Raw genomic sequence first — 14,970 nt, 5'->3', positions numbered from 1 at the left:
GTAAAGTATCTCCCAAAATAATGAAAATTATACTGTCTACCTCTACAGGTTCCAGTTGATCTTTCAATTTTTTAATCGTCTCCTTTGTGGCTGCTAATCTTGCTTCAGACTTGGACAAGTTGTCTTGAATCTAGGAGAAAACAAGGTATTTTAGTACTATACTAAACGATCAAAATCATTTCATGAAGTATACTAGTAACAGGATTAGGTATTGTGAGATAGTTACTGTAGATGAAAAAAAATGCCTGTGTGTGAAGTGTGTTGTGGAATGACCACTTACAAAAACAACACTTTTCCTACATTCTGGGACAAAACAATCACTGGCAGATACTATATCAAAAGAAAACAATGTCCTATCATTAAGATATGAATTATTATGAATATTATGATTATGAATTCAAAAGTATGTGAACTTCATGGTAGTACATCTAGTTGGTCCAAATACATTATGCATATAATTGACAATATAATTTTGGTATATTTTATATTTTATCATGATTTAGGTTGTATTCTATTGTTCTGTATCACTTTCTGTGTATATTTTTGTCTTGTTTAGTTGTTTAATTTTTTTTTTAACACCAAGGCAGTTGTTTTGGTTAATAAAATATTCTAATCAAATCAAAATATCTTTTGAATAGAGTGATTTATAAACAATTGGTTTTATAAGTCCAATATTATACAATATATCTTCTTTGAAAAGTTCAGTTAATAACATGTATATTTATGCTTTTCTTGAACATGATGTGTTTGATAAGTTTTGTCGATATCTGTCATTTGTCTTGTTTTTAATTTGACAAATTCAGTGACCTGAATCACTAGATCATACCACAATGAGTAAAATAAATTTATATTCACCTCAGATGCTTTCTCCTTGTTTTGTTTAAGGTACTTGATCTCAGCTTGATATTCACGGATTGTAACATTCTGTTTAAATATACACCAAATGCAAAATAAAAACTGACTGCTATTGCCAAACCAGCTCATCTCAAATAGAATGAATGATTGTAAGCTCATTTCACAGTACACATGTATGTTATGTGTTTTCTTGTTTTTCAAGCCCTTCGACATGTTTAATTTTTTCTCAGCAATGTTTTACTTTAAGGCCAGTGGCCTCCAGTATGAGCAATAATAGTTATTATCTTAACAATCTAAAAAGTGATACAAAACAGACAGATATATAATAACACATCTATGTGTACAAATACATAAAGACCATAACTACACAAATACCAACATTCTCCAGCAATAATCAATGCTAAAATGTTGTTACAATGTTTGATCATCAGTTTATATGACTGAAAATGTTTTTCCACAGCCTCTTCTCAGCATGACGTATGAGTAATCTACTTTCTACATTCCGAAACTAAAATATTATTTTTACCTGTTCTTGTCTGAACTTCTTAATACAATCCAAAGCTTTAATGTACCTAATTTGGCAAAAGAAAATATGTTCAAAGTGGCCACATGGATGACAATTGGGTATTTATTTTGGATTTTGGATTTATAAAACAACTTTCCTATATTTTCCTACTTGAAAAAATAATGTGAAACACATAGACCAAGTCTGTGTTTGTAACTCAATACATTGCAAAATGCTACAACATGTGTAAAAAGTTTGTACACAGAATAAAAAATATTTTACACATTTATTAATCTTTTGCAATGTATTGATTTACAAACACAGACTTGGTCTATGTTGTTTCGCAATGATTTATGACCTAAAAAGCCATCATAAAATTCTTTTATAAATTAAAAAATCCAAAATAATACCCAACCCTCATCCATATGAAATTGCTCCCAGCAATTATTTATACAGAGAGACACAAACATATACAGAGCCATACATTTCTAAAGAATTCTGTTCAGGTTTTGGACTATGTGAAAGGGTTATGTTGCACACTTCATATCACGTTGCTGTAGAACTGTCAAGGCTTCCCCAGTCAGTTCACAGTCTATCCTACAGTCACCCAGGCCCGACAATGCAAACAAGAGTTTCTACATATACATCAGTGCTATGGATAATGGAGATCTTTGGTTATATATACAATCCTAGAAACATACCACCTACCTTGTTGCAGCAAAAATCTCATCAAATTTTCCTTTCAAGGCTTTGCCTTCACTGAGAGGCCTGCAAAGACAAACAATACAAAATACATGGACAATAATCCACAAGTTGATGTTCAAAGGAATGAGACAAACTAAATGTGCCTTTTACATATACCTAACTGACTACCAAACCCAGTGTTTTATTTAAGGGCGGTAAGTAGGTAAAATCTACCGGGGTTCCCACATCATTTTACCGGGGTTCCCCACCTAAACTATGACACATTGCATGGGAAGCACTACCAGTTTTACCTCTTTCCCCCTTTCTGTTACCGGGGTTCCCAAACCTTAGCAAAAACACTGCAAACCTATAGATTACAGCTTGACTTTGATCTTATCTTATACATGTACTGCTCCTCGTTTCTTGAATAGTGACTCATGACCACACAGCAAAAGATATACTACAGAAAATGTGATAAAAATACTCAACTAAGAATACTCATCACATGGTTAATTAACTTAATGTCATCAATTTTCATCTTCCGAGATTTTCCAGGAGCATATTCAATATTTCCAAGGATTCTTAGGATTTTCCATGGGGCATATGATACCTATCCCATAGTAAATTGTTGGATAGTTCAATGACATGTTTACATATCAAAAGAAAAACAATTTCTAATAACCAAATCTATTTCACTGAATTCTACCATGAGGCATTTCCTAAAAAGAATATCAGGACAAGACATACCAACTTGAATCCTCTTGGTGACAAAATATCACGTTATTCAATACTGCTCTGGACACTCCCAAACAACCTATCATCTGTTGGTGTAAATATTACATACAGCATAATTACAATACATGTATATGTATATTGACAAAAACATACTTAGGAGATAGGCTGACCTAAAAATTCTAGTTACAAAACATATCTTGTACTACACTATGTATGTCTACTACAACCCATAGCACCAAAGTAAAGCATTTATTGTGTGTACCACAATTGTTTATAGCATCCATATCAAGGGTAAAAGTATACTGTTTCATTTTGCTAATTGACCACATTAGAAAGGCCACATGCTAGGCTTATTTACAAGCCTAGCATGTGGCCTTTCTAATGTAGTCAATTAGCAAATGAAACGAGAAATGAAACAGTATACTTTTACATTTGATATGAATGATATAAACGAGTGTAGCACATAAAGAAAGTGCTTTACTTCGGTGTTACTCGTATTTATTTATTTATTTATTTATTTATTTATTTATTTATTTATTCATTTATTCAGTCATTCATTTATTGGGAAAATGTACAGGATCTAGTCCCACTTACATGCTCCAAAAAGCCTTCATCATGGAAGCAGTATGAACTAACAGTGATAGTACAAATGATACATACCTCATTATTCAAATCAGCACACTTGGAACTGATGTTGGTTTTCTACCAAAAAAGAAATGATTAAATGATAGAATCAAAGTTTATAAAAATGCAGTTAACTAGAGCCATGCAGTTAACTAGAGCCATGTCATGGTAAGAAGCTCTGCAGTTGCAAAACAAGTCTTCAATGTTTGGACACTAACTCCTCAACACACAACCCAACACTAACGTACTGTTACTTGGTGTCTAAAATATGGTTCTACAATTCACTGACAAGTTTAAAAACATACATATAGCAATACCTACTCATAACTTGATCTGACCCAAACACACTACTGGTGAAACTGAACAAAAATATGTGTACTGGTTGGGGCAAATAAACACAACAACAACATAAACATTAACATGTCACTATGGGATAATGTTCTTTTCATAAATCATGTAACAAAGAGATATGGTACATCTGTAGCATAACAACACATCAACGTACTACAATCAGAAGCACTCTATAAATTCATATTTTCAATAACTTTTTAAAGTAAATACTATGGGATAATGTTCTTTTCATAAATCATGTAACCAAGAGATATGGTACACCAGTAGCATAACAACACATCAACGTACTACAATCAGAGGCCCTCTATAAATTCATATTTTCAATAATTCTTTAAAGTACTGTAAATACTCACCTCTCCATAATCATTAGCCCTTGTTAATGTACTCTCGAGTGTTTTAAATTCAACTTTCTTTATCTGTTGAAAAAAATTACATCACAGAGAATAGAGGATTGATAACCCTAGACATTCTATGTCACATCTATACCATAGGTTCTGCTTTGCTTGTATGAATCAAAGTATTCCAAATGTCATTATTTTTCATTTTCATTTCTTTTTTCAATCAAGCTTATGCAGGTATAATTACATTATTCTCCATTCATAAATTGTTCTTCATTCAGCAAGAAAATATTTGTGAGAAAAGGCCCCTTATGTCATTCATATTTTAATTATTTGTACAAAGGTAAAGTATTGGGGAATGATATTCAATTATCCAGAAACTAAACACAACTTGACCAACCATGGTCTCGGTTTACTAAGATAGAAACTAAGCAGTACCATACATAAAGACTGATCTGAAAGTGAAACTAAAAGTGCACTCAAAGAATATGCACTTTTTCTGTAAGGAAAATTATGAATTTTAGCTGTAGGAACACATACCTTTTGAGTGGCCAGTAAATTCCTACAGACCACTATACGCTTTGTGTTGACATCCCTGAATGATAATTTCACTTGAGCTCTCACTTCAGTCTCATGAGCAACCTACATAGACAACAATAGTTTATTTATACATGTACATTGCCTTTGTTTCTACATGGTACATGGTTAATGATAATGCAATCTCCTTGCATTGCTGTATGATTCATGTGTAAAATGTCATGTTCATGAATATAATATTAGATAGATGTGTTCTTTAAAGTTTCCAACATATGTACTTCATTACATTGAAATTTCAGTTAACACTCCATTTACTTCACTGGTAGGTAAGTTTACACAAATCATAGACAAAGGAGTGTCTATGCACAAATGCTGGTTTTTATAGGTTAACTAAACAGTGGGAAGTTTTTGCTTCAGTCTTAAAATGCACTGTTCTCCCTTGGATGTATTCATGGGAGGTTTCATTCAGGTACCAATATGGGAAAACCTTGGGTCTTATGGCACACATGGTATCAATTCTTGATTTGGAATATGATTTATATTTTATCAAAGTGTGATCAGGAATTACAAGAGGGCTTAAAACCCTTTTTACTTAGTTCAGGGAAACAACTACAATGTATACAAACATACCCCAAAAGTTGTTGTACAAAGAGTGCATTATCAATCATACAATAGTGGCATCAGTAACACTTTTATTACAATTATATTTCAAAACAACATACATAAGCAGTTCTTACCTTTGGGTCATGTACAAAAGCATGGCCTTGACCTTTACTTCCTGGTGGCATATCTCCAGTGGTGACATACTTCAAACACTCTATGACGGTCTATAAGGCAATAATACTACATTATACAGTAGTTATCCACATTTAGGTTATGGAATGTTTGTATTATGTATACCTAACATGTATACAAATGATGAAAGCTCATCTGTTCTCAAATTTAACTTCATTTTGCACCAAGAAATACCATAGCTCACAAAAGCTTTCCCCAGGTATCCATTACAGCTGCACCAGCGTTTTCTAAGTTGCAACATGATGAACCATGATGGGGGTGGGAGGGGGTGTTACCAACTTCTGAGAATTTGGGATAACTGTTTTAAGTGTGTCATCACTTCAGAAAACGCTGACATAGCCATGGTGGATACTGAAAATCTAGCTAAATCTCCTGCTGGGGAAATGGTGAACAGAGCATGTCAATATTAATCCATCACACACTGACAGGCTTCATTCAGACAGTAGCTCATTAATATTCAATTAGTATGACTGTGTTTGGCTATCAAGGGAACCCCCACCTCCAGTGAGAAAGTAAGTCACATGAGGACATGATAATGTCATCACATTTATATCAACACTCCAATAGCATTAAACTACCAGTGTCAGTGGTAAAAATGAAATGTTGTGCTAAAGAAAGAAATTTGACTATACGGTGGGGAGAGAGAGAGATCATAGAAAATCATGCCCATCCATAGATTCTAGACTATGTTCTAAATAACTGAACTAACTAAACTAACTTACTGTTTTACCAGCTCCATTTTGACCAACAATCAATGTCAGAGGTGAAAAGAACTGAATAACTTGCTTGTCTCTATCTTCTTGTCCAAAACTACGAATGCCTTGAATACTTAACTTATCAATAGATGCCATCTTTTCACTGTGGTTATTTGAAAACAAATGGGGAAATAAATGTATGTTTTGATTAGCATTTAATGTCAATTAAAATTAAAACCAAATTTGTGATCTTTATGAAATAAAAGGGTTATACTTCTCATATTTCAGATAAACACTCTCGTCGAAATGTTTAACGTTGTGATGATGTGAACGTTTTCATCATCACTATTAAATATAAACCATCACATCATAGCATGACCATGGGTCAGAGGTCATACGAGCCACGCACGACCGTAATCGCGTGTTACACAAAATATTAACACCGTGTCTGTTCATATGATGAGTAAATGTCGACAGCTAAATGATGGTCACAAGCATAAAAACTAAAACCTTGCTTTAGCCACAAGCCGCACACTGCGTGGCGCTGATGGCAAGAGCTGACACCCATCGTTCATCTCAAATAAAAACGTAATAATATATTGGCCATGTCATGGTATTTATAACTGACGCTCATGCATTTTGTTTTCGGAAAGGAGTAGTGCTTACCTTTATCGAAATTATTGTCTTTTCTTTCAAAATTTTACCGTAAAAATGATAAATTCACCACCACTCTGAGTGTCTGGCACTTCCCGCGATGGCCATATTGAAAACAAATGTCTCATTGTTACAACTTCTTTCATTGGATAATAGTTTGAGGACCTACCAATTACACAGCTTGTTAAATAGTTTTGCTAAAGTTCACCACGCATGCGTATAGTAAAGGTGGCAAAGTCAAATTCCTAAATCAGGAAGTGAGTTGTTTTGTTTCTGTATGTGAGTCAGTACAAGTTTTGGCCGTTTTCATAATTGTCATACCCCATGAAACCGTAAGTGATGTGAATACGACTTTCAAAGAGTGTTGTGCGTGTCTTTTTACATATAGTGTACGTTATTTATTTGATAACGCAAGTTTCGCTGAGCTGTCAGACTCATAGTCCTGCTTGCATACGGAGGAATTCGGGACTCGATTCTGTCCCTCAGACTCGTGCACCGTCATGTAAGCAGGACTATCAGACTCAATGTTCCAAGGATTGTACATACAATATTCGGACCTCCATTCCACCCTTATTGTTGTTGAACTTGTTGTCTCATTTGAATTTGAAAATAATTGAGTTCCGGGATACTATCTCCCAACATGGAACTTATTGGAAGTACAATGTATAATCAACAATATTCTCTACGCAGGTTGTGTCATCGTTGGCATGGTAACATATCTTTTCTTATTTTCTGATTTCATGGAAAACTGGTTTATAATTCATAACATTTTTTTAATGATCATATCTCGTCTTTGTTGCAGCATCTAAACTTCAAACAAATATTTAAAACGTTAGAAATTCAGCAATGGCAGACAGTGATTTGGAGGAGTTAACAGATATCAGAACACTGATTGATGTACGTTCAGTTTCTCCTGAAGACAAGGTAACGATATGGTTGAAGAAAAACCAACAACTTGTGATAGTATTTTAGAATTTAAGACTAATATGTCTATTTATTTCATCAAAGTCATATATTTGCAGTCCTGTTGGTCATACCAATACACCAAAACACATTTTATTTTTCGTTTTGCATGTCATTAGCAAACTATGATTTCTAATTTCTGCTACACACTCATACACACACACACACACACACACACACCCATAAATTTGCATATTATATATTCAAATTTTGAATTTTGAACAGCTAATTTGAGATTTTTATTTAGCTTGAAGAAGTAGTAACTTTAATATTCATGCACGAGTATAAAGTTGGCGTCAGATTCAGATTCAGATTCAGCTAGCGTCATATTGAGTGTCAGATTCAGCGTCAGATAGCCTCAGATCCGAAGACACCCGGCAGACTCAATCAAACCTGAAATAATACCGTTGAGACTCCAGGGAAAGATTCTGCTTCACAACCTTTTGATGGAAGATGGAATGTCTCTGCTTGCACAATTTTAAATTTTACATTCAAATTTTTAAAAATGACAACATATTACATACGTAAACTTAGCTTTTACTGACACCATGTACATTTTATTGGCAAAACATATCAACCAACGAACATACAGTGGCTGAACTTGGGGCTATCAATGTCTCGGTTGCAAGTATTTCAACTCTATTTCACATATTTTTCCCAAATAAAAATTGTGCAAGCAGAGACATTCCAACTTCCATCAAAAGGTTGTGAAGCGGAACCTTTCCCTGTAGTCTCAACAGTATTATTTCAGGTTTGATTGAGTCCGTCGGGTGTCTTCGGATCTGAGGCTATCTGACGCTGAATCTGACGCTCAATATGACGCTATCTGAATCTGAATCTGACGCCAACTTTATATTCGTTATTCATGCAGTGTTCAATGTCATTATTATATGAATTTGCTATCATATGTGTACATTACTGTTGTGTCTGTGTTTCCCACTCCAGTTCTTCTCCCTCTTCTTTAGTATACTAATCAAGATCTCATATGGGCCTAAACATTCATGCAACCAGTATATGTATATTTACACATTTTGTATTGTTTTATATATTTCAGAGTGAAGATGACAGAACTAATATACCCAGTCCATACAAATCATACACTTTCTCAGAAACTAGCAGAGGTACATATCACAACATATTTCTGCACTTTTGATTTTGTTTCCTTTATTTTCGAATTTTGAAAGCATTGGATTCACAATATAAAATCTTGTTGTCTTGTATCGTTCTAGTAACTGACATATTTAAGTTATGGAGAATAAGAGAACTGACATGTTTATGTTTAAAATTGATATGTTATATTATCCCATTGATATATAGGTTCCACAGAGAGCAGTACTACTTTCCCAGCAAGCCCATTCCGTCCTGAATCTCATAGTCTGAGATTTGAGAAAATTTACTACATGACAGACACTGAAAGTACTGAATCAGTGCACACAGAAGAACAAAGGAGGTACTCTAGGGATAGCTTTGAAGCAGCTACTGTTAGTGAACGCAGCAGTCTGGCTAGTCAAAGTGAAAGTGAATTGAGTTATTCAGAAAGTTGGGAAGAAGTAGCTTCTCAAGTAAGAGTTATGTATTCATTATTAGCACAATAAAAGTAGTTCAGTAGAGCTATAGGCATCACAAAATGTGTGTGTGTGTGTGTGTGTGTGTGTGTGTGTGTGTGTGCGTGTGCGTGCGTGCGTGCGTGCGTGCCTGCGTGCCTGCGTGCGTGCCTGACTGATTGCCTTGAGATTTGGTGGAGACATTGCTTTGGGTGTCTAGATGAAAAATTGTTCAAATGAAAGTGATCCAATCAGTGATTTTCAGGTTCCTCCAAAAGAGTGTTTTAGTAACAACATAGTTGGTACTTTACAGTGTGTTAAAGTTTTGTGACTTTGAAATTGGGCTAAAGAAGTATTTTGAGCTGAGTCTAAATCCCACATTTCACCACAGAGGATCTCAGGGAAAGTGATGTCACTTCCCTAGTTTCAAGATGTTCAAAACCTGAGTTTCCCAATAGTTCAGTGTTTGGAAACAAGCCATCATTCACAGACTATGGTTGCAGCAACTATCTCAGTAGTTGTGCGTCCAGTATGTAACAAAGTATGCCTCTCATTTTGTAAACACTTGTTTGTAAACAACTCATGCTATAATTTCATTGTTCTCTTATCTCATCAATAGGAATCGGAAGATGAGATTGCAAATGCTCTGCAAGAACAATTTATTGAGATGAAGTTACATCATTTAAACAGTATACAGAGAGAAAACATTCATGACATTGAAGAGCTGGATAAAGAAAAGATACAGACAACGACAAAACTACCAGCAGCTGCGAGAAAGTTTTGTAAGAAAAAAGTGGAAATTTTGAGATCACCTCCTGTGAAATCCAAAGGTAAATGCCAAATAACTGTTTTTTTCACACCAATATACGTTAATCCTAATCCGAGTGGGCCTTTAAGAATGAAGCTTACTTCCAGTGTTCTTTGTATTACAGATCCAAAAGTCAGTAAAAGGAAGAAGAGAACAGTAAAACATGGTACTGACAAAGATCAACACATTGACAACAGACTTCTGCACAGACTTAAGTTACAGAATTTAATGGAGAAAATGCAAAAGGTATGATAATAGTTGGATATTGACTGTTAGTATAGTTGTAATATTTGAAGTGCATAAATTATGCAAATCATATTCATAAGTATATTCTCACAACAAAGGCTGTCACAGCATCAATTTTTGCCCCAAAGTTTGTACTGGGAAATTTGACATACAAAGTAACATTGATAAATAGATTTCTATCTTTATGGTCAGTTTATTTCCAAGAGACTGTCTGCATATGTCATTAGTTTCTGCTACTGAGGAATAGGGATTGTAATTTCAAAAGTTTTTTACGTAAATTTCTATTTGAACCAGACTTTGATTTCTCATCACACTCAATGTTTTCATCGAGTCTTGGATCAAATAACATCTTTTGTCGATATGCCATAGTTGGACTGTTTTCAGTAAATTCATGATTTTATAGTTGATAAAGAAAAATTATCTACTAATCATAACTCTTAAAATAAAAAGACCAGTAACATAACAACAAATGTGATCATGAATGTTTATGGATTCTGGGTGCATATTTACAAATGAAAATTTCTACTGACGAGAAATTTTTTTCACTTTTGACAATACTTGATTCGTTTCTGCTAAGTATATCCAAGGTAGGGTGGAAGGGGACTCTGTTTCAAATTTTAGAGTGTATATTTTTACATTTTGTATTTGTTGTAAATCTCTTGCTATTATTTGTTTTCATATTCACAGGCAGCAAGAGTTGAAATACATAATCCACATAAATGTCAAATATGTTGGTAAGTATATAAACACATCATAGATGTAAATGAAGGATATTTTTACAACTGCAGACATCAGACTGTGGACAAATGGAACCTGTTACAAACAGGCAAAGTAAGCAAATGAATTGGATTAATAACACTTGGCACAACAGGTTGGAACAGCAGAGGCTTGTATTACATTTCATGGTTTGATAAAAACAGTTTTATGGCCTCTTTACATGTACATGAAATGCCAGGGAACTGGAAATTTGTTTGTGAATGTGAACTATTACATAAAGTGGCCATAAAACTATTCTTATCAAGTGATGAAATGTAATACAAGTCTCTGTACTTCCAACATGCTGTGCCAAGTGTTATTAATCCAATTCTGTTGATTAATTTGCCTGTTTGTAACAGGTTCAATTTGTCCACCTTCTGATATCTGCAGTTGTATCACAAGCAGGAAACATTACCTTGTTCATATATTTTGTCTAGACTCTATTGACTTTATTAGTGTACTGAATGTTGTAAATGACTGTCATGTGGTCATTAACAAGTACTTTAGAACTGAGAACCTGATCGTATAACTGCATTCTCAATTCTGAAGTACTTGTCAATAACCATGCAACACCAATAACACCTGTGAAAACATTCAGTCCTCTGAAGAAGTCAATCAAGTCTATAGACAAAATATTTGGCAATGTAATATTTCCTGGTTGTGCTAAACTAACCGTCATTTATATTATGAAGCCAAGCTGATGAATTCCTATGTATCTACATTGGAGATACTCTTAAAGTTGCCATTAAATTACTACTATGCATAAATAAGAGAGAAATGTCACTATACACATAAAAAAGGACAATTTTTAAGATAAAAAAATACTGACTATTGGGTCAAACTTGCAAAATATCACATGATTTGGAAGAATTTCACCTGGTCTGTCATTTATTCAATGTTTTTTCCCTAACAATACTTTTCATTGTGTCATTGTAGTTGTGCCAGGGAATTTGATGCCTTGGGTAGCTTTGTAAAGTCTAAAACAGTGATAGCAGAAAGTAAAGCCATGGATCAAAGAATTGAAAAACATCTTATGACTCATGTAAGTAATATTTCACTTTACATCATTTTTATATAGTTGCTTTAACAAATTGCCCATCTCTCTGTCTCTGTCTCTGTCTCTGTCTCTGTCTCTGACTCTGTCTCTGTCTCTGTCTCTCTCTGTCTCTCTCTCTCTCTCTCTCTCTTCAGGGTAATCTTTAGAACAGATCATCATGATTAGTACAATTATCAGCTATTACATGGGCACACAATTACATCTCTTGAGTGCTCAGAGTTCATTAGAATTGAATTTATTTCACTGCCTTCTCACAATCTGGTATTCTTGTTTCTTGCAGGACTCTGTAACTTTGATAGGACAGTTGGCTAACACCTTACCAAAACCTACTGAAGACCCACAAAAAATATGGCAAAAAATGATGCAAGGAATATCCTAGCATAGCTACTCTCCAGAATGATTGTAATTTCATGTCTCTTCACTCTGAACTTTTTATTTGTGATGGCAGGAATGAAGGAACATTTTGACATGGTGCATCATATATATTAAGTTTCAGTGGCAGCTCTTCCAAAAACATAAACATAAAACCCTTTTCCTTGTCTGTGTCCAAACAAACAAAAACTAACACACCTGAAAAGAAAATGTGCCCAACTTACCATCTCATAAGAATTTGCATCGTACGAAGTCTGTAATAGTAACTTTATCAATACGGTCTGAGTTCCAAAATCCCTAACCCTAATATTACTGGTCTCCTTCATCGTCATTGTGTTACAACACAAACTTGGGTAAACAACGTATATGACTCAGTATCGTCAAACTAAACTATTATTGCAACATGTTGACACAATCTATCAGTGGATGTTGATGTAATTACACTCACAGTAGGGTGGTGTCTGTAGTAGTGAGGTTTTTTTTTATCAAGTGGCATCACATTCACTTCAGTCTCATTTGGTGTTTATACTATCTTGATTGTAGAATGATTATATCCACATTACCGAGCCACTTCTGTCACTCACTTGTGTAATGTACAACAACATTTTTACTTTGTGTCTATCTTAGTGGTGTGACATATTGGGCCCAGTGTTCTTCGCTCTTGCCAGAATGATCTGTGGTTGTTTTTGTAAGTTTGTGGTCATGTCAACTCTATGCAATTTTATCAGAATAGAAAAGAACATGATACCTATATTTTTGACAACTCGTGGCAAAACAGAGTAGCGTGATTTTGATACAACTCTCATTATTACTAGTATAGTAACAAGTTTTGACCCTGCACATTTTGACACCAAAATTGATTTTGACTCATGCTTGCTTGAACTATGGATTTCTGCCACCAGTTGCATTACAGATTTGAGCACATGCTGGTGCACAATAAGAGTAATAAAGATAATATATTTTGAAGAAAAAAGTGCTTTTGTAAGTCTTTTCATTTCGTGAAGAGCAAGATCTTGTGCATGGTATACCTATGCATGTACCTTATTTGTAGAGTAGTGATAGGACCATGCAAGGATTGGTAGGCAATGAATAAAGATTCAAAAAAATGTAGGCAAATATGCCTAGCAACAAGTCCATGCCCATAGCAGCCGAATGATGGTGTGCATTGCAAAGATAACTGGGATTACTAGCCAAGTGAATAGAAAGCCAACATGTGAATGCACATATGCCTAGCAACAACACCATGCTCATAGCAACAGTGAAATGGTGATGTATATTACAAAAATAACAAAATGGATGGTTAGGCAAGTGGATAAGCTTTCATAAACATACCAATAGTAAAATTATGGTGCATATTAACATTAAATAACAACACCACATAAACTATACAGTTGTGCCACAATTGATGATATTTTTTTCTTGGCAAGCGTGCATAATTAAGTGATGTAAAATCATCAAACAACTCTCCAGAACCCAAAGTTTCCAAAAATGTCTTTACTTTTAGTTGAGCCATGAAAACAAGCATGTACCCAAATGTGGATTCCAGGAGTCCAATGTTGCATGTCCCTAAAATAAGTATTACTTGTTAATTTTGATCTATGCTGGACGGGGAACATCCACCGCCGTTCACCATGAGGAGTTCCCTGAAGTAAGGCATAGCACATATCAGTAGAGCACACTCTAGAAATCATTCACACAAAGAGAAAACAACAACAGGTGTACTGTTATTGGCCATATAACTTTAATAACTCTGCAAATAGACACATTACATGTACAGTATACATGGCATTTTTTTCTGGCCCATACAATATATATATAAAGACTTAAAATAATTTCACCGGGATTTGCATCATTATGTACATTTAAATTACATCACTGCTATCGGTCACTGTAATGGGGAAACTCATGACATCAAGCAAAATAAAAAAATTTCAAATCATGATTTTTTTTTTAATTTCATGCAAACATGGCATGATTGAACATTTTTGCATAAAATTATATATTATGAATACATTACCATAACCCTGCTGATGCCTGAGTAAAATATTTTCCTATGATAAGTTTTTAATTATTGTCAAATTCAATGTAGAGATAGGTGCTCGACTAACACCTTTGTGGAAATGCCAAAATAATATTAGGCATTAACAGTATACTAAAATTTTCATGTTTTCTGTGTCGAAATTTAAAAAACAAAAGGTCGAAAATCATAAATGTATAGAATATTGCTTGATGTCAAGTTTAAAGTCCACTATCACATATACACACTGGAAGCCATAATGTCTATCGAAATTTGACACTTGCTAATCTGACTACAAAATTTCAAAACTACTTTTACTATGACAGAAAATGTACAAGCCACATGTAAATTCAGCACAAAACTCTGCTGTATGATGAGTACTCAATATGAACGCAGGAGCATTTCTTTTTTCAAAGCCCTCTTTTGTACTATAC

The 14,970-nt window shown here is 34.3% G+C and overlaps 2 protein-coding genes across 2 annotated transcripts in view; one reads left to right on the top strand and one right to left on the bottom strand.

Annotated features, from left to right (window-relative positions):
* Positions 1-6,855, bottom strand: part of LOC144438830 (DNA repair protein RAD50.L-like) — a 39,067-nt gene extending 32,212 nt beyond the window's left edge. The window contains exons 1-11 of the mRNA XM_078128011.1: positions 6,786-6,855; positions 6,147-6,275; positions 5,367-5,456; positions 4,633-4,734; positions 4,108-4,170; positions 3,440-3,481; positions 2,792-2,865; positions 2,069-2,128; positions 1,382-1,427; positions 856-924; positions 41-130 (exon numbers count right to left, since the gene is read on the bottom strand). Of these exons, the coding sequence (XP_077984137.1) occupies positions 41-130; positions 856-924; positions 1,382-1,427; positions 2,069-2,128; positions 2,792-2,865; positions 3,440-3,481; positions 4,108-4,170; positions 4,633-4,734; positions 5,367-5,456; positions 6,147-6,275 (765 nt within the window). The 5' untranslated portion in view covers positions 6,786-6,855. The remainder of the gene's footprint in view (positions 1-40; positions 131-855; positions 925-1,381; positions 1,428-2,068; positions 2,129-2,791; positions 2,866-3,439; positions 3,482-4,107; positions 4,171-4,632; positions 4,735-5,366; positions 5,457-6,146; positions 6,276-6,785) is intronic.
* Positions 6,856-7,009: 154 nt separating this feature from the next.
* LOC144439001 (uncharacterized protein C8orf48 homolog) lies at positions 7,010-13,456 on the top strand. The gene is made up of 9 exons (XM_078128240.1): positions 7,010-7,105; positions 7,576-7,697; positions 8,791-8,857; positions 9,054-9,298; positions 9,900-10,110; positions 10,213-10,334; positions 11,022-11,068; positions 12,027-12,132; positions 12,428-13,456. Exons 2-9 carry the CDS (start codon positions 7,620-7,622, stop codon positions 12,524-12,526), a joined length of 975 nt encoding a protein of 324 aa, XP_077984366.1. The 5' UTR covers positions 7,010-7,105; positions 7,576-7,619; the 3' UTR covers positions 12,527-13,456.
* The last annotated feature ends 1,514 nt before the right edge of the window (positions 13,457-14,970 follow it).

This window comes from Glandiceps talaboti, chromosome 8, assembly GCF_964340395.1.
Source record: "Glandiceps talaboti chromosome 8, keGlaTala1.1, whole genome shotgun sequence".
Taxonomy (NCBI): Eukaryota; Metazoa; Hemichordata; class Enteropneusta; family Spengelidae; genus Glandiceps; species Glandiceps talaboti.
This window is presented reverse-complemented; position numbering and strand designations above follow the sequence as displayed.